This window comes from Labeo rohita, chromosome 18 (assembly GCF_022985175.1).
Source record: "Labeo rohita strain BAU-BD-2019 chromosome 18, IGBB_LRoh.1.0, whole genome shotgun sequence".
Classification (NCBI taxonomy): domain Eukaryota; kingdom Metazoa; phylum Chordata; class Actinopteri; order Cypriniformes; family Cyprinidae; genus Labeo; species Labeo rohita.
The window spans coordinates 28,523,923-28,540,507 of record NC_066886.1 but is presented as its reverse complement, the minus strand read 5'-3'; the positions used below and the strand labels follow the sequence as shown (position 1 = coordinate 28,540,507).

Below are 16,585 nucleotides of genomic sequence, written 5' to 3'. Positions count from 1 at the left end.
GCTGATTATTATATGGCTTTGCTCTGGACCTTCCTCCGAGTACCGGCCAGTCGATAAATCTTATCCTCTCTTACAGAGCTGACAAACGTAAACTCTGCTCAGCCTTTCACTTCTGTAGTGATACACAGTTTCACTAAGAAATGATGTAGGGACAATGATGTAATCGAAAGGACACTAGAACTCCACAGCTGACCATAATTCACACACTGAAAAAAATGTGAAACGACTGTCAACTGGTCTCATGGAAATTCATGGTTTTGTTTAGTTCGTCTATAAGGAAATAACATTTTCAACATAGAAAAAAATCAAAAGAAATTGTTTAAACAGTATTTTTCCTTGTGCAGTGCAGAACATATACTAGCTTCACTCACTTCAGTTATTATTTATACTAATTTTTTTTTTTTTATATTAATTTAATTATTAATTTAATATTTAAAAAATGTAATCCTCTAAATTAACTGGTATTATATTGTTAAAAATGTATTTAATTTATTAGTACTAAATTTATTTAAATTCTTTAAGATAAATTACGATTCTTTAAGACAGTACTTAAACTATGATGCATATTTTCATATATTAATGAAAATTCTACTTTCATATTAATGCTGAAATTAAGTTCAAAAAGCCAAAATATTATATTGACCAACATTAAGTCACATTTATGTATATATATATATATATATATGCATACTAATATTCAGATTTTTTTTTTTTTAAGTTTAGGTAAGGTAGTAAACAGCTAATATGCTAGCAATAGGTATTCTAATAAGCAACTAGTTAATAGTGAGAATTAGTCCTTAAAATAAAGTGTTACTGTTTTTTCTGGCATGAAATAAATCGTTTTGATTAATATTTAATCAAAATTTAAGGTTTGAATGAAACTAGAACTAGGATTTTTGAAAAAGTAATAAATTATTGGCTGTAACTTTTACAATTTACATTGTTTTAAGTAAGTCAAAAATATATTTTTTTAGTGCATGTGAAATATGTGCATAACAAGATCCCTAGTTTTTCACAGCACTGGAATGCATCGAGTTTTGGACATGTCCTACAGCTAGTTTGTTTATTTATTAAATATTTGAGCTAATGTAAAAGATTGTTGTTATTTCAGCTCATTTGAACACATGCTAAAATCCATTTCTCAGAATTCCATGAACTTCCGGCCCAGAAAATGCAATATGATTTGATCTGGGACTGCTTATATTAATTAGCTATCTCTTTTTAATTAATCAAAGCAGCAGGTACCATCCACCCTGTCTCCTCACAATCAAGAAATTAGCATTAGGATAAACCTGCTTTAATATTATAATGACATCATGTTCCTAAATCAGTTTCCATCTTCTCAAGCAAAAGGGGCAGACGGGCTGGACGTAGATAATCTGACAGAAGAATCTGCCTCAACAAAAACAGCGACTGCCCTTTAAAAAGGACATTCTACATTTAAACTCAAATAGGTCAGATATAGATCAGGAGCTGGAGCTTCTTCTCAGACTGTAATGTTGCTTTAAGGGGAATAAAAAAGTGATCCAGTCCTCAAAGAGTCGAGGAGGACCTGAGGGAGATCATGCCATGCTGCATTAACATGAAGGCCGTCAGTCCCCGGGCAGAGGACTTCTCTCTCTCTGTCTCTCTCCGCTAGCTGCCACCTTTCTTCATTTCTTGATTGAATCAAGCAGATGTAGACATAATGATGAATTTATACCACTGAAAATCTGCTTGGGGATCAATGACATCAATAAAACCGGACTACACACTGAACATTTTCACTTATACACAGAGCTGTGTGTATTGGGTTTCAGAAACCGAATATGATTTAATTTTTATTTCACCAATTTATTTTAAAAAACAACCAACTGAAATTGGAATAGTAAACGTCAACACTACAGACAGCATTAGGGCTATGACATCACACACTATGCTTCTTTGTAGTTCCAACATTTGTTATGAAATCCATTGCTAGTAAAGCAAACCTTCAATCTAGTCACTTCGAAAGGTAAGTGTAGATTATTTTTTTTAAAATGCATTTGCACTAAATCAACTGGCTGCAGAAGTAAAAAAAACTACATAAAACATGCTTGTTGCTCTGTAGTCAAAAATATATTGTGTGGGTTAAAATTAACAATTTTTCTTTTGTGCCAAAAATCATTATGATATTAAGTAAAGATCATGTTCCATGAAGATATTTAGTAAATTTCCTACCATAAATATATCAAACATAGTTTTTGATTAGTAACATGCATTGCTAAGAACTTCATTTGGACAACTTTAAACGTGATTTTCACAATATTTAGATTTTTTCGCACACTCAGATTGCAGATTTTCTAAGAGCTGTATCTCGGCCAAATATTGTCCTATCCAAACTAACCATATGTTTTTTATGTAAATTCTCAACCTCAAAGTAGTCTGTGAATTTCTAGTTAAATAATCTAATATATTTTTATATTTATATATTATTTGCAATAAACATAAAATGACACATCACATGGTTTTACAAAGAAATGAGATTTGAAAATTAAAGTCACTGAAGTGTCAATTTAAGGTGGCTCGAAGGTAGAATTTTTAAAAGGTAAAATTTAATATTACTTAATATGAATGTTATTTAATATAAAAAATATAAATAACATTTCAAAAATGTTCATTTTCCATTTTATTTTTAAAATTTTATCTAAATCTTTTGCATTTAAATTTTAATTATTTACTAATTTACATTTTATCAGTACATTTTAATACATTATTATATTCCGTACATTTTAGTACATTTATTAATTACATCTTTGTTTATAAATATATTTTTTATATTTTTATTTCATAACATTTTTTGCTGTTATAATTCCTGTGCAATTCCTGTTCCAGCTGCTGTATATATGTGCAGGATTTAACAGTCTATCTAAACAAACATTTCTGTCCCATATATGCTGCTTTTGGTGCAGCTTCTGCACCTCCTTATACAGTAAGGTTATAATACAAACAGAAGCAATGCAGACACCAACATATGCACCCTATGGTTTGCATTTAACCTTACTATGACTCATATGTCCTGCCTCTTGTTTCAAATAACTAACATCTATAAATTAGACACCCTCACATCACACTGCAAAACAGGTCATGAATGGCAGCAAGTGTTCACGTTTTACGCAAAAAAGTCCACTGCTGCTGCTAATTTCTGACACATGATTGGAGCTGTGGGTGCAGCCAGCATGGATGATGTATTTCTTCAATGCATTTACCGCATTGTTGACCACTATTCCCATCACCGTTTACACCCATCGCTGTTTATTCTCGTCAGCTTACATATCTAATGTTCACGCCACCTATCAAACGTTTTCTTCCATTCAGGCCTGTGACTTTACATTGACACTTATTGGGCTTACAAGCAACTTTCCTCATTGTGGTCCAACGGCCAGTGTGTTGCACAATGCAGCAGCGTGCGATTAGAGATACAAGGCCTGGCTTTCTTAAACACCAAACAAGCGGTTGACATTTACAAGAAGCACAATATCAGCTCAAGACACGGCCCAGAAATGACTGCAGTATGTGGCCAGCACAGGCCGGTCGCTGCATTCACCATACGGGGATCAGCGGACGTTATAACAACGTACGTGAATCACTGTTCTCCAGTACGGACATATGCGATACACTGCGTCCTTACCTGCACACCCACTCCTAAGGATGAATGATTATGGCACAGATCAGCGAGGTAAGATGCTTCTCATGCGGTGTATGAATAATCCCGGATGGATTCAGCGATGTCTCTTTTCTCTGGCATACTTCAGTCAGGTACGCGGCGCGCCGATGCGATGAGCAGGAGAAGGGGATGCGTGGCGCAAAACGACACTCGGTACATTCGATGACACCGGTCAGTACGCGGCTTCTTCAAGGGTCATATCACACGCATCACATTAAAAATGTGTCTGAGGCCAGATTTGCTTGCTCGGTCAGATCGCCGGTGTGCTCGGATATCCCGTGCACCGGATACGCGCACGCTCTCTCTCTCCCTGCGCTCTCAATAACGCGGAGGATACAGCAGCAGTGTGATGGGGAAGCCACGCGCACACACACACACACACACACACACACACACACACATAGACACACTAGTACATTTATGACCCTGGACCACAAAACCAGTCATAAGGGTCAATTTAAAAAAAAAAAATTAAATTAAATACATCACCTGAAAGCTGAATAAATAAGCTTTTCATTTAATTATTTGTTGGGATAGTACAATATTTGGCCGAGATACAACTATTTAAATATCTGGAATCTGAGGGTGGAAAAAAACAAAATATTGAGAAAATCACCTTTAAAGTTGTCCAAATGAAGCTCTTAGCAATGCATATTACTAATCAAAAATTAAGTTTTGATATATTTACGGTAGAAAATTACAAAATATATTCATGGAACATGACCTTAATGTCCTAATGATTTTTGGGATAAAAGACAAATCGTTAATTTTGACACATGCAATGTATTGTTGGCTATTGCTACAAATATACCCGTGCTACCCGACTGGTTTTGTGGTCCAGGCCAGGGTCACATTTATGCTTGTGAGGACCTCATATAGGGTAGCTTTCTGTTTTCATGCAGTCAAGCTTACAATTAGACTACTACCCTTCTAGAAACTAAATAAATAAAAAACTAGTCTAAACTGGTTTTCTGTGTTAGTCTTGAAGCCTGGCTAGATAAAAATGCCCCAAACCCTGGACCGGTGAGGTAAGACCAAGCAACCTATTTGTCTATTATTATTAGACTTGTTTATGAACCTCTTTTCATTTTCATCTATTTTAACTACTAAGACAATCATACCTAAAAACAAATAAAATAAAATGGATAAACGATAAATTATTAAACTAAAATATAGTAGCTATATTTATATATATTATAAAATTTTGTAATATTATATTTAAAAATAAAATGATCACATTTATAATAAAAAGTATTATCAATTATCAAGTAAATTTATTTAAATGTTCGTTAACACATCTAAATAAATAAGTGAACATCTTTAAAGCATGACAAAATATTATTCAAACAATACAAAACAACAATTTAGAAGTAAAAAAAATGTTCATTTGATATTATTATTAAGTGCAGAGAAGTAAGAGAAATAGTCATGCAGGTTTTTTTTTTTTTTTTTGTGTACTTTTTTTTTTAACTACACTTAATTTTTTTTTTTTTTTTTGTACTTTTTTTTTTTTGAAGTACACAATTTTATTTAATTAATATTATAGCCTATATACAAGTATTATTATTATACTTAAGGTTAAGGTCCAGTCATCTTAACATATACTCCTCAGTTTTATCACCTACATTAATATAGGGGTAAAAAGAATATTTATGGTACAAAGCATATTTTTCTATAGGTTTGTATACATTAGTTCATGAAATATACATTTATGAACTGTGAAATATAGGCTAATTTACCAGGATGTTATTTTGAGGGAGGTTCACATTTTATATTAGGTGGCCTTAAATACTATGTACCTACATCAAAAAAATAATGTTATTGTCATATTGTATTGCAAAATACTTTTGCTTCTATTAAGGTGGGATATGGGTAAGGTTAGGGACAGGTTTGGTGGAATGGATAGGTTTAAGGGTGGGTTAAGGTGTAAGGGATGAGTCAACAGTGTAATTATAAATGTAATTACAGATGATGTAATAGGTATTTTTTAAAATATAAGTGCAATGTAAAAACATGTACACAATAAGTGCATTGTACCAAATGATTAATTTAAATATAAGTACATAGTAGTTAAGGCCACCTAATATAAAGTGGGACCCAAAGTCATTCTCTATAGCAGGTGGATGCCAAAGATGCACTGTAATTTACTAACCCACCTTTGTTTGACAGTAAACAACACATAATCATGGAAACCCATAGTTATAAATTATGGTATTAAAATGAAATTATAATACATTTAATGATTGATCATAACTCTTTATATTCTAAAAGGGAGTCAAAATACGAAAGTGAGCAGTTTTGCAGATATTTAGTTGTCGTTTCACCTTTAAAAACGTTTTAGGAGGAGCTATAATCGTGTTACATTCATCCACAGACAAGCTCCGCCCTTGACCCGAGCATTCTTTGCGGTGATTGGTTAGCGCTATTTACACGAAAGCAGCGATTGGCCAGTTGAACAGTCATTCATGTAGTCGTAGCAACAACAGCAAACAGAGATCAGATCAAAGGCGGAGCTTGTCACAATACTATAGGGATCAAAAAACCCTCCCTAGTTTCCTGAAGGAGGCGTTACCCACATAACAGCAGTGACATAAGCGTTCAAGATCAGGATTGCAGCTACACATAGAGCTTGGGTTTTTACAGTAAAATCTCTCTTTACACGTGGAACTGACCTAGGGACTCGCCAGTATGTCTGATGCTGTAAAAAATGTGGCGATATTCGGCAGCACGGGGATGACGGGGTTAGCGACCTTACCTATTGCAGTGGCCGCAGGTACAGTTACACAATGACACTTGAAGTATAAATAAGCTGTTTAAACATTTAAAATGTTTCATCTTCTTATGCGCTTACCGATATTTCAATGCAGAGGTTGTGTTTGACCTAGCAAAGATGTGACTTAGTTTAAAAATAGAAACTCGTGTGGAAAGTTGGATCGTTCATATTTACTAAATGAATGCAGGATTAACATAGTCGTTGAGTTGTTTATTAATAACACAAACCCAACAAATGTTGTTGAACTTGCGTTTTTCTGTGGGTTCAGTCGTTTTTAAAATGTTATTTTTGTTTTAGTTGTTATGTTTTGTTACTTTGTGATCACGAGACTTGTGAAACTTCTTAGTCATGCATAATAACTAACTTGCTGAGTCATAGTACGCATGTTAAAGATAAGCATAAACGGACAGTTTTTATCTGAACACTGCAGAGGTCTTGATCAGCTTGCCTACATTTTTTAGATGGATTCATTGTCATTGTCATTGTCATATTTATACATGAATATAAAATGAATATGTAAAGGTAGACAAGACTAGAGAAAAATAAATATACTAAAATGTATTTAAAATACTTTTATTTCATGCTAAGTATACTAGAAATACATTTACATGCATTATGTACTTAATAAAAATACTCTGCAATTGTACTTTTAGTATACTAAACTGGCATATTTAAAGTCTGCTAAATTTGAGCAACTAATTTTGTACTTAACGCCCTTTAATTGTGCAGAGGTATTGTTGAAAGCCAACTAAAGATATACGTAAGTGTATTTGATTGTGCTAAAGTGAAACTATTGCAAGTGTACTCTAAATATTTTGTATTTAAACCAATATTATTTAAATATCAAACATATTTTAGGCTTAATATTAAGAAATGCGCATTGTGCACAAGTAGTTCTCCAAATAAAGTTTAATTACAATTTTTATATACTTGGTATAAAAATATATAGAATTATTACTGTATATACTTGGTATAAAATGAATGCATTTTAAATCTATTAATTTTTTACTAGGGGATATACAAATTAGTACCAAAATAGTGCTCACTTTGGCTTCTTTTTAAATAAATTGACATTAAAATAAAAAAGTAGGTCGTTAACTTTTAGTAAATGATAATTTTCTTAATTTCTTATGAGATATTTTCAAAATTACTTTGGCTGTAGGCTGTGCTTGGTTGTGGTATTTTATGTGACCAAACAAGCACTTGCATGATCTTTCATTTTCTTGTTTTACTGAGTTTCACTTAGAAATTTGGCTTTTCTAGGTTACAATGTGACTGTCCTGGTGAGAGACGCTGCAAGGCTTCCTCCAGACCACAAGGCCTCCAGAGTGGTGGTAGGAGACGTTCTGAACAAAGAAGATGTGAAGAAGACCCTGGAGGGACAAGATGCAGTCATCATCATTCTAGGGACAAGAAATGATCTCAGTGAGTTCACTTAAAACTCGAAACAACTTCACTTAGTAATTACATTTTTTGTTCTTGGTCATGCATCATTCTTACTAGATATGAATTCAATTTCACTCAAAATTCTAAATGAAATCAGCATGAAAAACCTGTTTTACTTTCGTGTTGTGACATAATTCAGAGTAAAAAATGAAATTAGTGGGTGAAAATCAAAAGGGCTTGATGTTACTAATAATTTTAAACAAGTATTATCCATCTAGCAGTGAACTAAGTGCACTTCATTTACTTACTTCTCTGAAATTTTGTCTGCTGGTCCCACAACGATGATGTCTGAGGGAACCCGGAACATTCTGGAGGTCATGAAAGCCCGTGGAATCCGCAAAGTTATTGCATGCATGTCAGGTATCGATGTCTGCATTTCTACTTCATTAGCGTGCAAGCACTTACTGATATATGAAGAAACTGCTTTATCTGTCTCTTTTACTTTGCCCAGCGTTCCTCCTGTGGGATCGTGCCAAAGTTCCTCCTCGCCTGGTGCCGGTCACTGAAGATCATGACCGAATGTACACTGTCTTGAAGGAGTCAGGATTGGACTATGTAGCGGTCATGCCTCCACATATCGCAAGTAATGAGAACTAAAACATCCCTAAAAATATGGATTTCATTTCTGCTTTGATTATTTTTCGACCAGGACTTTTACTGTATGTTTAAGAAATTATGTCATTGTTTTCTTTCTAGGTGACAAACCACTGACAGAAAAATACACTGTGACTGAGAACATGCTGAAAGGAAGAGTTATCTCCAAATATGACCTGGGCCATTTCTTTGTCAAGTGCCTTTCCATTTCTGATTGGGATGGAAAGACAGTTGGAGTTTGTGGAGAATATAGTTAATCTACTCAGGGACATTTAGTAATTGTTGCTTTATTCTGCACTGGACAAAATGACTTTATTTTTTGCTGCTCATGCCATTGTAGAAATGCTTTACTCATGATGAGTTCTGCAACCAGAAGTGTCAAATAACAATTTTTTAAGATTACTGATTTTAATTTTTTTTTTTTCATAAAAACACCTATAGTTAATCATAGTTTAGATTAGATTGTTGGACTGATGAACTCCTCACAGTTTTGTTTTGCCTTAAGAATCATTGAACAAAAAACGATGTAATTTGCCTAATAATGTAATCATTTTATTTTCCGTTTTTAAATAAAGATGTGAGTTTACAAAGTTCTAGTTTCTCGTTTACATGGGTAGTATATTATATGGTGTAAAACCTATTTTGTACCCTGTTTAACTGTTATTTTTTGGATACAAAAACTAGTAGGTACTTATTTGCAACTACAATACCCGGCATTCCTCTCGCGCCTGACGTCAGAACTGATTGAATCACTGGCGGGACAAAAAAATTCCAGCAAACGATTCTAGTCACCCGGCGCTTCGGCAGCGTTATTTGATTTATACAAGTCGAATGAATATATAAGCTTACAAGAGTTACGTCGAGTTTGGAGGTAGTTTACATACTTTACAGGTGAGTAAAACATGTAATTCGTGAAGTAATTGTGAATCGTTAACATGCTAAGCTAGCGCACTGATTTCTGCTCACACAAACTTGTGGATACATTGTATACTTGTTTTTGTGTCGATTTATAATGTTACTTTAGTAGTCAGTTGCTGTTCTAGAAGCCTGATACAGTAAGTATGCGTAGTTTAATTCGAACTAAGGACTTTTTCTGTGTTAAAAATGATTATCAAGTTGTCGCAATTCATACAGGCCGATTTCGTCTTCGAAATAGATACAATATAAGCTTTCGACATATTAAACATGATACATTAAGTCCTAACTAGAGTTTGCAAAACAATTGGCCTCATTTCTATCAATTAGTTATAGTCGTTTATTTAAGTAATTCTATTAAATATTGCTATTCCTACTACCTTTTTTTCCTCTTGATGAAATATGGCAAAATCCGATCTCAAAACTTTTAACGAATTTACTCTTCTTATTTTTTTTTATTTGATGTGAATATCAACATGTGTGAGATTTAGTCAGTCAAAGAACTGAGCTATTTTTGTGTCTCTAGAAAATAGTGATTTGTGACATTGAAATGCTGAATATCATTTTTTGAGTTCGTTGATACTGTTTTATGTTTATTTTTAATCAGGAATTGTGGAGTCAAAAACATTTTTTAAAAGTAAAAAGGTAAAATTAGACCCTTGGGGTGAGATGCTGTTTTTTATAGTTTTAAAATGTAATGTTTTTGTACTTCATGGGGTTATTGAGTCATTCAGTGAGTACATTGTACATTTCTGATATCTGATCTGTTTATTAAAGTCTTTAGGTTAATTGAGAGAAATTATTCAATTTGCATTCATAGTGTTGTTCTGACATACACTATCAGTCAAAAGTTTTAATTTTTTTTTTTTTTTTTTACTAGTTAAAATAACTGTTTTCTATTTGAATATATTTTTAACCCTCTATGGTTCCGTGTTGCCTCCAGGCAACACAGCCTATTTTTGTTTTTTTAAATAAAATGAGCCACCCATTTAATGATTCAGTGCTATCTTAGTAAAGAAGAAGTCAAATACTAACAAATGAAATTGCAAAAAAGTGGTCACATGGCCCATAGGGGTCTATTTTGCTCCCTCTTTCAGGACATGTGCGCATGACTCCATATTTTGTCCAGAGAAAGGTGCAGTTTTCATAAATTTTCATTCATATAATTGCCAACAAAAAATCTGAATCACCTTCACTGATTAGTAAAGAAGTATTTTCAAAAACCTTTCATAATATATCATCAGATATATCATAGGAAATTACAAAAAACTGCATGTTGCCTCAAGGCAACATTGTACCGTAATGGAATCACATATGGCCATACCAGGCATATAGCATAGCATACATGTATATGATATTTGTAAGAAGAAAAAAAAAGTTAGAATTATCTAACTGTATTTGCATTTTTGCATGATATTGTAATGCATTTATAAGAATTGTAATTGATATACAATATCTGCACATATTCTGTTGAGAGGAAGTGTTTTCTTAGCTTTCACAAGCAGTGAGAAGTCATTAGTGAGGAAGGAGATTTTACATGCATGTGCTTGTGTGTGTATGTGCATGCTTGTAAGGAAAAGTTATATATTAGCATAAGGTTATGATAATTTTATTTATTTTTTTACTTTGAAACAACAGTAATTATAATTTTTGGTATGAGAACAGATATGATAGTTTGGTGATACTTGTGATCCACGATGGTACAGTGTTGCCTGAAAGCAACATGTGGGTATGAAATCTTACTTTTTGTTAAATATGAGATGTGCAAAACATCAAAAGTGTGATAAATCTATTTGTTCAAATGTTTGATTAAAGAAACTGGTGTTTTAAATAAATTGATTATTTTTTTCTGCATGAAAATATCAAATGTTTAATTTTGTCCGTTGTGGTACAAAAATAAATAAATAGAAAAAATTATAAAAATGTTTATTGATATTGTTATAGTGTCCAATTTTAAGCAGGAAAAACATCACAAATAATTTTTTCGTCATTGATATCATATTGCGTACCGTAGAGGGTTAAATATATTAATTTATTCCTGTGATTTCAAAGCTGAATTTTTAGCATCATTACTCCAGTCACATGATCCTTCAGAAATCATTCTAATATTCTGAATTGCTAATCAAAAATCAATTTTTTTTCAGGTTTCTTTGATGAATAGAAAGTTCAGAAGAACAGCTTTTATCTCAAATACAAATCTTTTGTAATATAAATGTCTTTGTCATCACTTTTGAACAATTTAAAGCGTCCTTGCTAAATAAAAGTATTAATTTTTGTAATTTCTTTCCAAAAAATAAAAAATAAACTCTGATTCCAAGCTTTTGAATGTAATAGTGTATCATGTTACAAAAGCTTTTTATTTCAGATAAATGCTGATCTTTGGGTCTTTTTATTAATCAAAGAATCCTGATGATAATAATAATACATGTTTATTGAGCAGGAAATCAACATATTAGAATGATTTCTGAAGGATCATGTGACACTGAAGATTGGAGTAATGATGCTGAAAATTTAGTTTTGATCACAAGAATAAATTACATTTTAAAATATTTTTTAAATAGAAAGCAGTTATTTCAAATAGTAAAAATATTTCACAACAGTACTGCTTTTTCTTTTTATTGAATCAAATAAATGGAGGCTTACTGAGCAGAAGAGACTTCTTTAAAAAAAAAAAAAAAAAATCTTACTGTTCAAAAACTTTTGACTGGTAGCGTATATTCAGTTAAAATATGGAAAATTAAATATTTATATATTCATATCACTGTATAAAAGTCATATAATAAATTTACATTCAGATTAATGTCTTTTACTGGGATTTTATATGAATTATATAATTTAAAAATCAGTAATACATTCTGTAAAGCTTCAGCAAATAGTGTGGTAAGATGGCTTTTTAAATCATTTTCCATCATTCTTACCCTACTGTGTGAAGTGTGTGTTTTGTTTTGGAAATACCAAAACATTTCCTCATAAGAGCCGTCTTAACTCAAACTCACTGTTGTTTTGCAGTGTGAGAAATGGTGGCCAAGGGACAGAAGCGCAAACTCCGCAGGGAGGACGAGGGAGGAGGATCTGCTTGGGAAAGTCAGCTCCAGTCCGTGTTGGACATCTCCATGGAGAAGTTCCACCGTGACCAGGCTCTTGTGGAGCCCTGCTTATTACGGTCGGTTCTGATCAACAACACACTGCGGCAGGTTCAGTCCGAGGTGCGGGCGCAGGTCGAATCGCTGTCCGCTGTAAAAATTCCCACACAAACAAAAAATCAAACCGGGTTGCATCCACAGCCCAATTTTCCCCGATTGTCCCCTCCAACCGAACCTCTTTCACCTCAGTTCTCACTGAACACTGAAAATATGGAGGACGATTTCATGGCCTGGACTTCAGAGGAGGATTTCTCCTTATCTTCAGCCATTTCTGCCATTCTCAAAGATCTAGATACAGTCATCGACGCCGGTCAAGGGCATTGTGCATCTCAACGGGCTCCGCTCAGCTCTGTAGAGAATCTAACTCAATATTCTCAGAGGACTGAAAGAACGTCCGACATGGCATCGTCCATCAAAACAGAGGCCATGTGTCCAGGTTTTTCTCAGGATGTAGCTCTAGACAAACTTCTTCTAGACATCGACACGTCTGTGTTCGAGCCGGAGGTGAACCTTCTGCAAGGTTTTTCCGTCACGACCGACGATCTAGTGAAGTATCTTCCATCCCTGTCCAGATCGCCATCAGCGTCCTCTTCGTCATCTTTCGTCTCTCACGGTCAGGCCACATGGGAAATCCAGGAGATAGAGCATGTCATGGACATCCTCATGCGAACGTACCCGCAAAGCTGATTTAGATATCATCATGTTCCTGACATTGAGGTTGTAAACAGTTTTTATGAAGGTGCACTGAAGAAATTTCCACTAGCACAAGGGATTGAACAAGACTGATTATGATTTGCTACCTCGTGTCTAACAACTTGTCATGTTCAAAGTAGTTGATCTTAGAGTCAGCTGATGGTTCAAGAAATTGGCGTTCATGCAGAATTATTTAACAAAGCACCTGTTGTTATGAATCAAGTCCTTCCAAATGTGCCATTTTGTGTTTTTTTTTGTATTACTTTATGAAATGATTTTCCCTAAAATATGCACTTTTCATTGAGTCCAATCCTTAAATTTTATAATGTATCTTTATATAGTTTGCAGGTTGTCATTAACAGCGTCATTTAAAGGTCATTAAAATGAGATTGTGTATATTATAATGTGCAGTAAATGTTACATGAGCATTATGAATATACTGGTGCTGTTTCAGCAGATGAACATGTAGATGCCTATGCAAAATATTTACTATGTCAGTATGAAATTATGAATATTAATCACTCTTTGTATTCTATTGTTGTACTTTAAATAAAGTGGTACTTGGTGACATCAAGTGGCTAAAAGAGGAATTATGTTTAAAAGGGGGTGTCAAATGGCTGTTTGGACAGAATGCCATAAATGGGGACAATGATTTCATATATGGGCCATTCTACAGTACTACTGTCCCACAACCAAAAAAATATTTAAACATTTAGGTATTCACATCTTAGATGTTTACTAAAATTATTTTATTATCTATTGAAACCTACAGTAATATTTAACACATCAGTAAGCCAAATATATATAGAGTATCTCACAAAAGTGAGTACACCCTTCACATTTCAGCAATCATTTTAGTATATCTTCTCAAGGGACAATACTATAGAAATGAAACTTGGATATATTTTAGAGTAGTCAATGTGCAGCTTGTATAGCGGTGTATATTTACCGCCCCCTAAAAATAACTCAACATACAGCCATTTTTGTCAAAACAGCTGGCAACAAAAGTGGGTACACCCTAAGTGAACTTCTCAAAACTGTGTCCAAAGTGTCAATATTTTGTGTCAAACCATTGTTGTCTAGCACTGCCTAAATCATTCTGTGCATGGAATTCACCAGAGCTGCATAGGTTGTTGCTGGGATCCTCTTCAAATCCTCTATAATCACATCATGGAGCTGCTGGATGTTCGACACATGGTGCTTCTCCAGGATGCCCCATAGGTGCTCAATAGGGTTCAGGTCAGATCACCTTCATCTGGACCTTCCTTAGTAAGGCAACTGTCATCTTGGTGTTGTGTTTGGGATCATTTTCATGTTGGAAAACTGCCGTTCGGCCCAGTTTCTGAAGGGAAGGCATCATGTTCTGCTTCAGAAATGTCCCTCAATGAAACGCAGCTCCCCAGTTCAGAGTATCTAAGTATCTAAAATTTGTTGTTTGTTTTGGTAGTGATATCTTTGGTTTTTTGGGGGGTGTTATCCCATAAAATTGTCACTAACGTAACAGTCACGACTGAAACATGTCATCATTGTTTTGGTAGTGACAAAAGGAAACACATAATCCTCATATTTGAGGACTGGGTTGGGAAATACTTTTAGTACAGTTATGCAAAGTTTTAGTATTTCAGTATGCTTTAGTAGTGTTTTAATATGTGGCTTAAAATTCTGTAATGTGATGTGGTCGCTACCACTATCGAAAATGTGCAGTCGCAAACTGAAATGTAGATGTTTTGTCAAAAATAAAGTATACTAAATTATCATCTAAGATGTTAGATGGTATAATAGGTAAGATGTTATAATAGTGTTTGGTTCAATGTATATTCAGTTTTTAACTCATTAAAATTTTATTCAAACAAATCTCATAAATCACACTTGAAATGTTAAGATCATAATTGTTATTTTTTAATAAAACAAATATATATTTACAAGGAAAATGTAAGCAAAATCTTAATGGGTCAATTTACCTTCATATTAAATTATATATTACTGTGTTTTGGTAGTGACAAATTTGGGAAAAGGACAAATATTCCAAAACTTTCTCTTTCACTTACTAGAAATGTGTACCTTGGATATTATACAATTTGTATACATACAAAATTTGTGGAAAAAGACATTTTTTTCAAGATGTTTCCAACTCTGACTTAGCACCAATTCTGTAGAATGTTAAAAGGATAGACATCCAAGAGATTACAAAACAAGACCAAACCATAAAAAAGGATAAGCCTTTAAAAAGTCTATAGGAAAAATTACTTATTTTGAACTTTTGTCACTACAATATTGATTTATTTTTCATGTACACTAGTCCTAAAATGTACAGAAGCAAAATGGGTGACAGGAAACTTGTTTATTCCGCTTATGGGAGAGATTTTTTTGTTTTGTTTTTTGTGGTAGGTTCTTTAAACTTATCTATGTACTGACAAGTTTATTGCAGGTATTTTTAAACCTACTTAAAGAGAGAGATAAAACAGGATGTGTAAAGTACAACCTTCTTTTGAAGGGGTCATGAACTGAGAAACCAAATTTCTGAACGATAGGGCTGAAACGATTCCTCGAGTAACTCGAATACAAAAAATCATTGAGGCAAATTATTATAAAAATACATGTAAATATTATTATTCAATGTTTTATTTAAAATAACAAAATATTATTTATGCATTTGTAACTGCAAGTTAAATGCATTCATGTCCCTCTGAGCTGAATTAAATAGTGTGTAAATAGGCCTACATCTAAATGCCTTAATTTCTTGACTTATGCCTTCATTTTAGGTTGTAATGTTTACCTTTTTCTAAAGTAATGTAAAATTGATTTTTGTATTTTTATTTATTGTATATATATATATATATATATATATATATATGTATATGTATATGTATATTAATAAATTGAATAATCGGTAGAATACTCGATTACTAAAATAATCGATAGCTACAGCCCTACTGTGCCAGTAATGTTGCACCACAAAAGTGTGTTTTTATTATGTGCTCACTATTGCTTTGTCTGTTATTACAGATATTTAGTACAGATACAATTTAGACAGAGTTTGATATGTACTGAGTATTTATGCATTTTTAACCTAAATCACAGCAGCGTCCATCTATGAAGGATGTACAGTAGGCTGTCAAACATACAAAGTGTTAGCCAGTCATAGCAGTGGGTGTTTACTTCCAAGTTAAACACCAGAAGACAGAAAACAACCTATTACCTGTACTTCTAAATTGTTTTTTTTTTTTTTAATTTAAAAATCTTAACATTATAAATGGACTTCAGAGAACAGTACATAATTTAAAACAGGTAGATCATGACCCCTTTTACTCCACAGCTACACAGACTTGTATTTTA

General features: G+C 33.3%; 3 protein-coding genes across 8 annotated transcripts in view; 2 read left to right on the top strand and 1 right to left on the bottom strand.

The window, feature by feature from the left end:
* Nucleotides 1–4,053, bottom strand: part of LOC127180540 (spectrin beta chain, non-erythrocytic 4) — a 93,819-nt gene extending 89,766 nt beyond the window's left edge. For 4 of the 6 annotated variants that reach the window (XM_051134663.1, XM_051134664.1, XM_051134665.1 and 1 more), the window contains exon 1: nt 3,650–4,052. The gene's annotated coding sequence lies outside the window, so the exon portion shown is untranslated. Of the gene's footprint in view, nt 1–3,649 lie in introns of all 6 variants that reach the window. The other 2 variants (XR_007829661.1, XR_007829662.1) reach the window with 1 other exon arrangement.
* A 2,181-nt stretch (nt 4,054–6,234) lies between these two features.
* On the top strand, nt 6,235–9,094 carry blvrb (biliverdin reductase B). The gene is made up of 5 exons (XM_051134680.1): nt 6,235–6,458; nt 7,722–7,885; nt 8,177–8,264; nt 8,356–8,487; nt 8,601–9,094. The coding sequence occupies exons 1-5, from the start codon at nt 6,374–6,376 to the stop codon at nt 8,753–8,755; spliced, it is 624 nt and encodes a 207-aa protein (XP_050990637.1). The 5' UTR covers nt 6,235–6,373; the 3' UTR covers nt 8,756–9,094.
* A 112-nt stretch (nt 9,095–9,206) lies between these two features.
* sertad3 (SERTA domain containing 3) lies at nt 9,207–13,813 on the top strand. The gene is made up of 2 exons (XM_051134679.1): nt 9,207–9,389; nt 12,423–13,813. Exon 2 carries the CDS (start codon nt 12,431–12,433, stop codon nt 13,241–13,243), a length of 813 nt encoding a protein of 270 aa, XP_050990636.1. The 5' UTR covers nt 9,207–9,389; nt 12,423–12,430; the 3' UTR covers nt 13,244–13,813.
* The last annotated feature ends 2,772 nt before the right edge of the window (nt 13,814–16,585 follow it).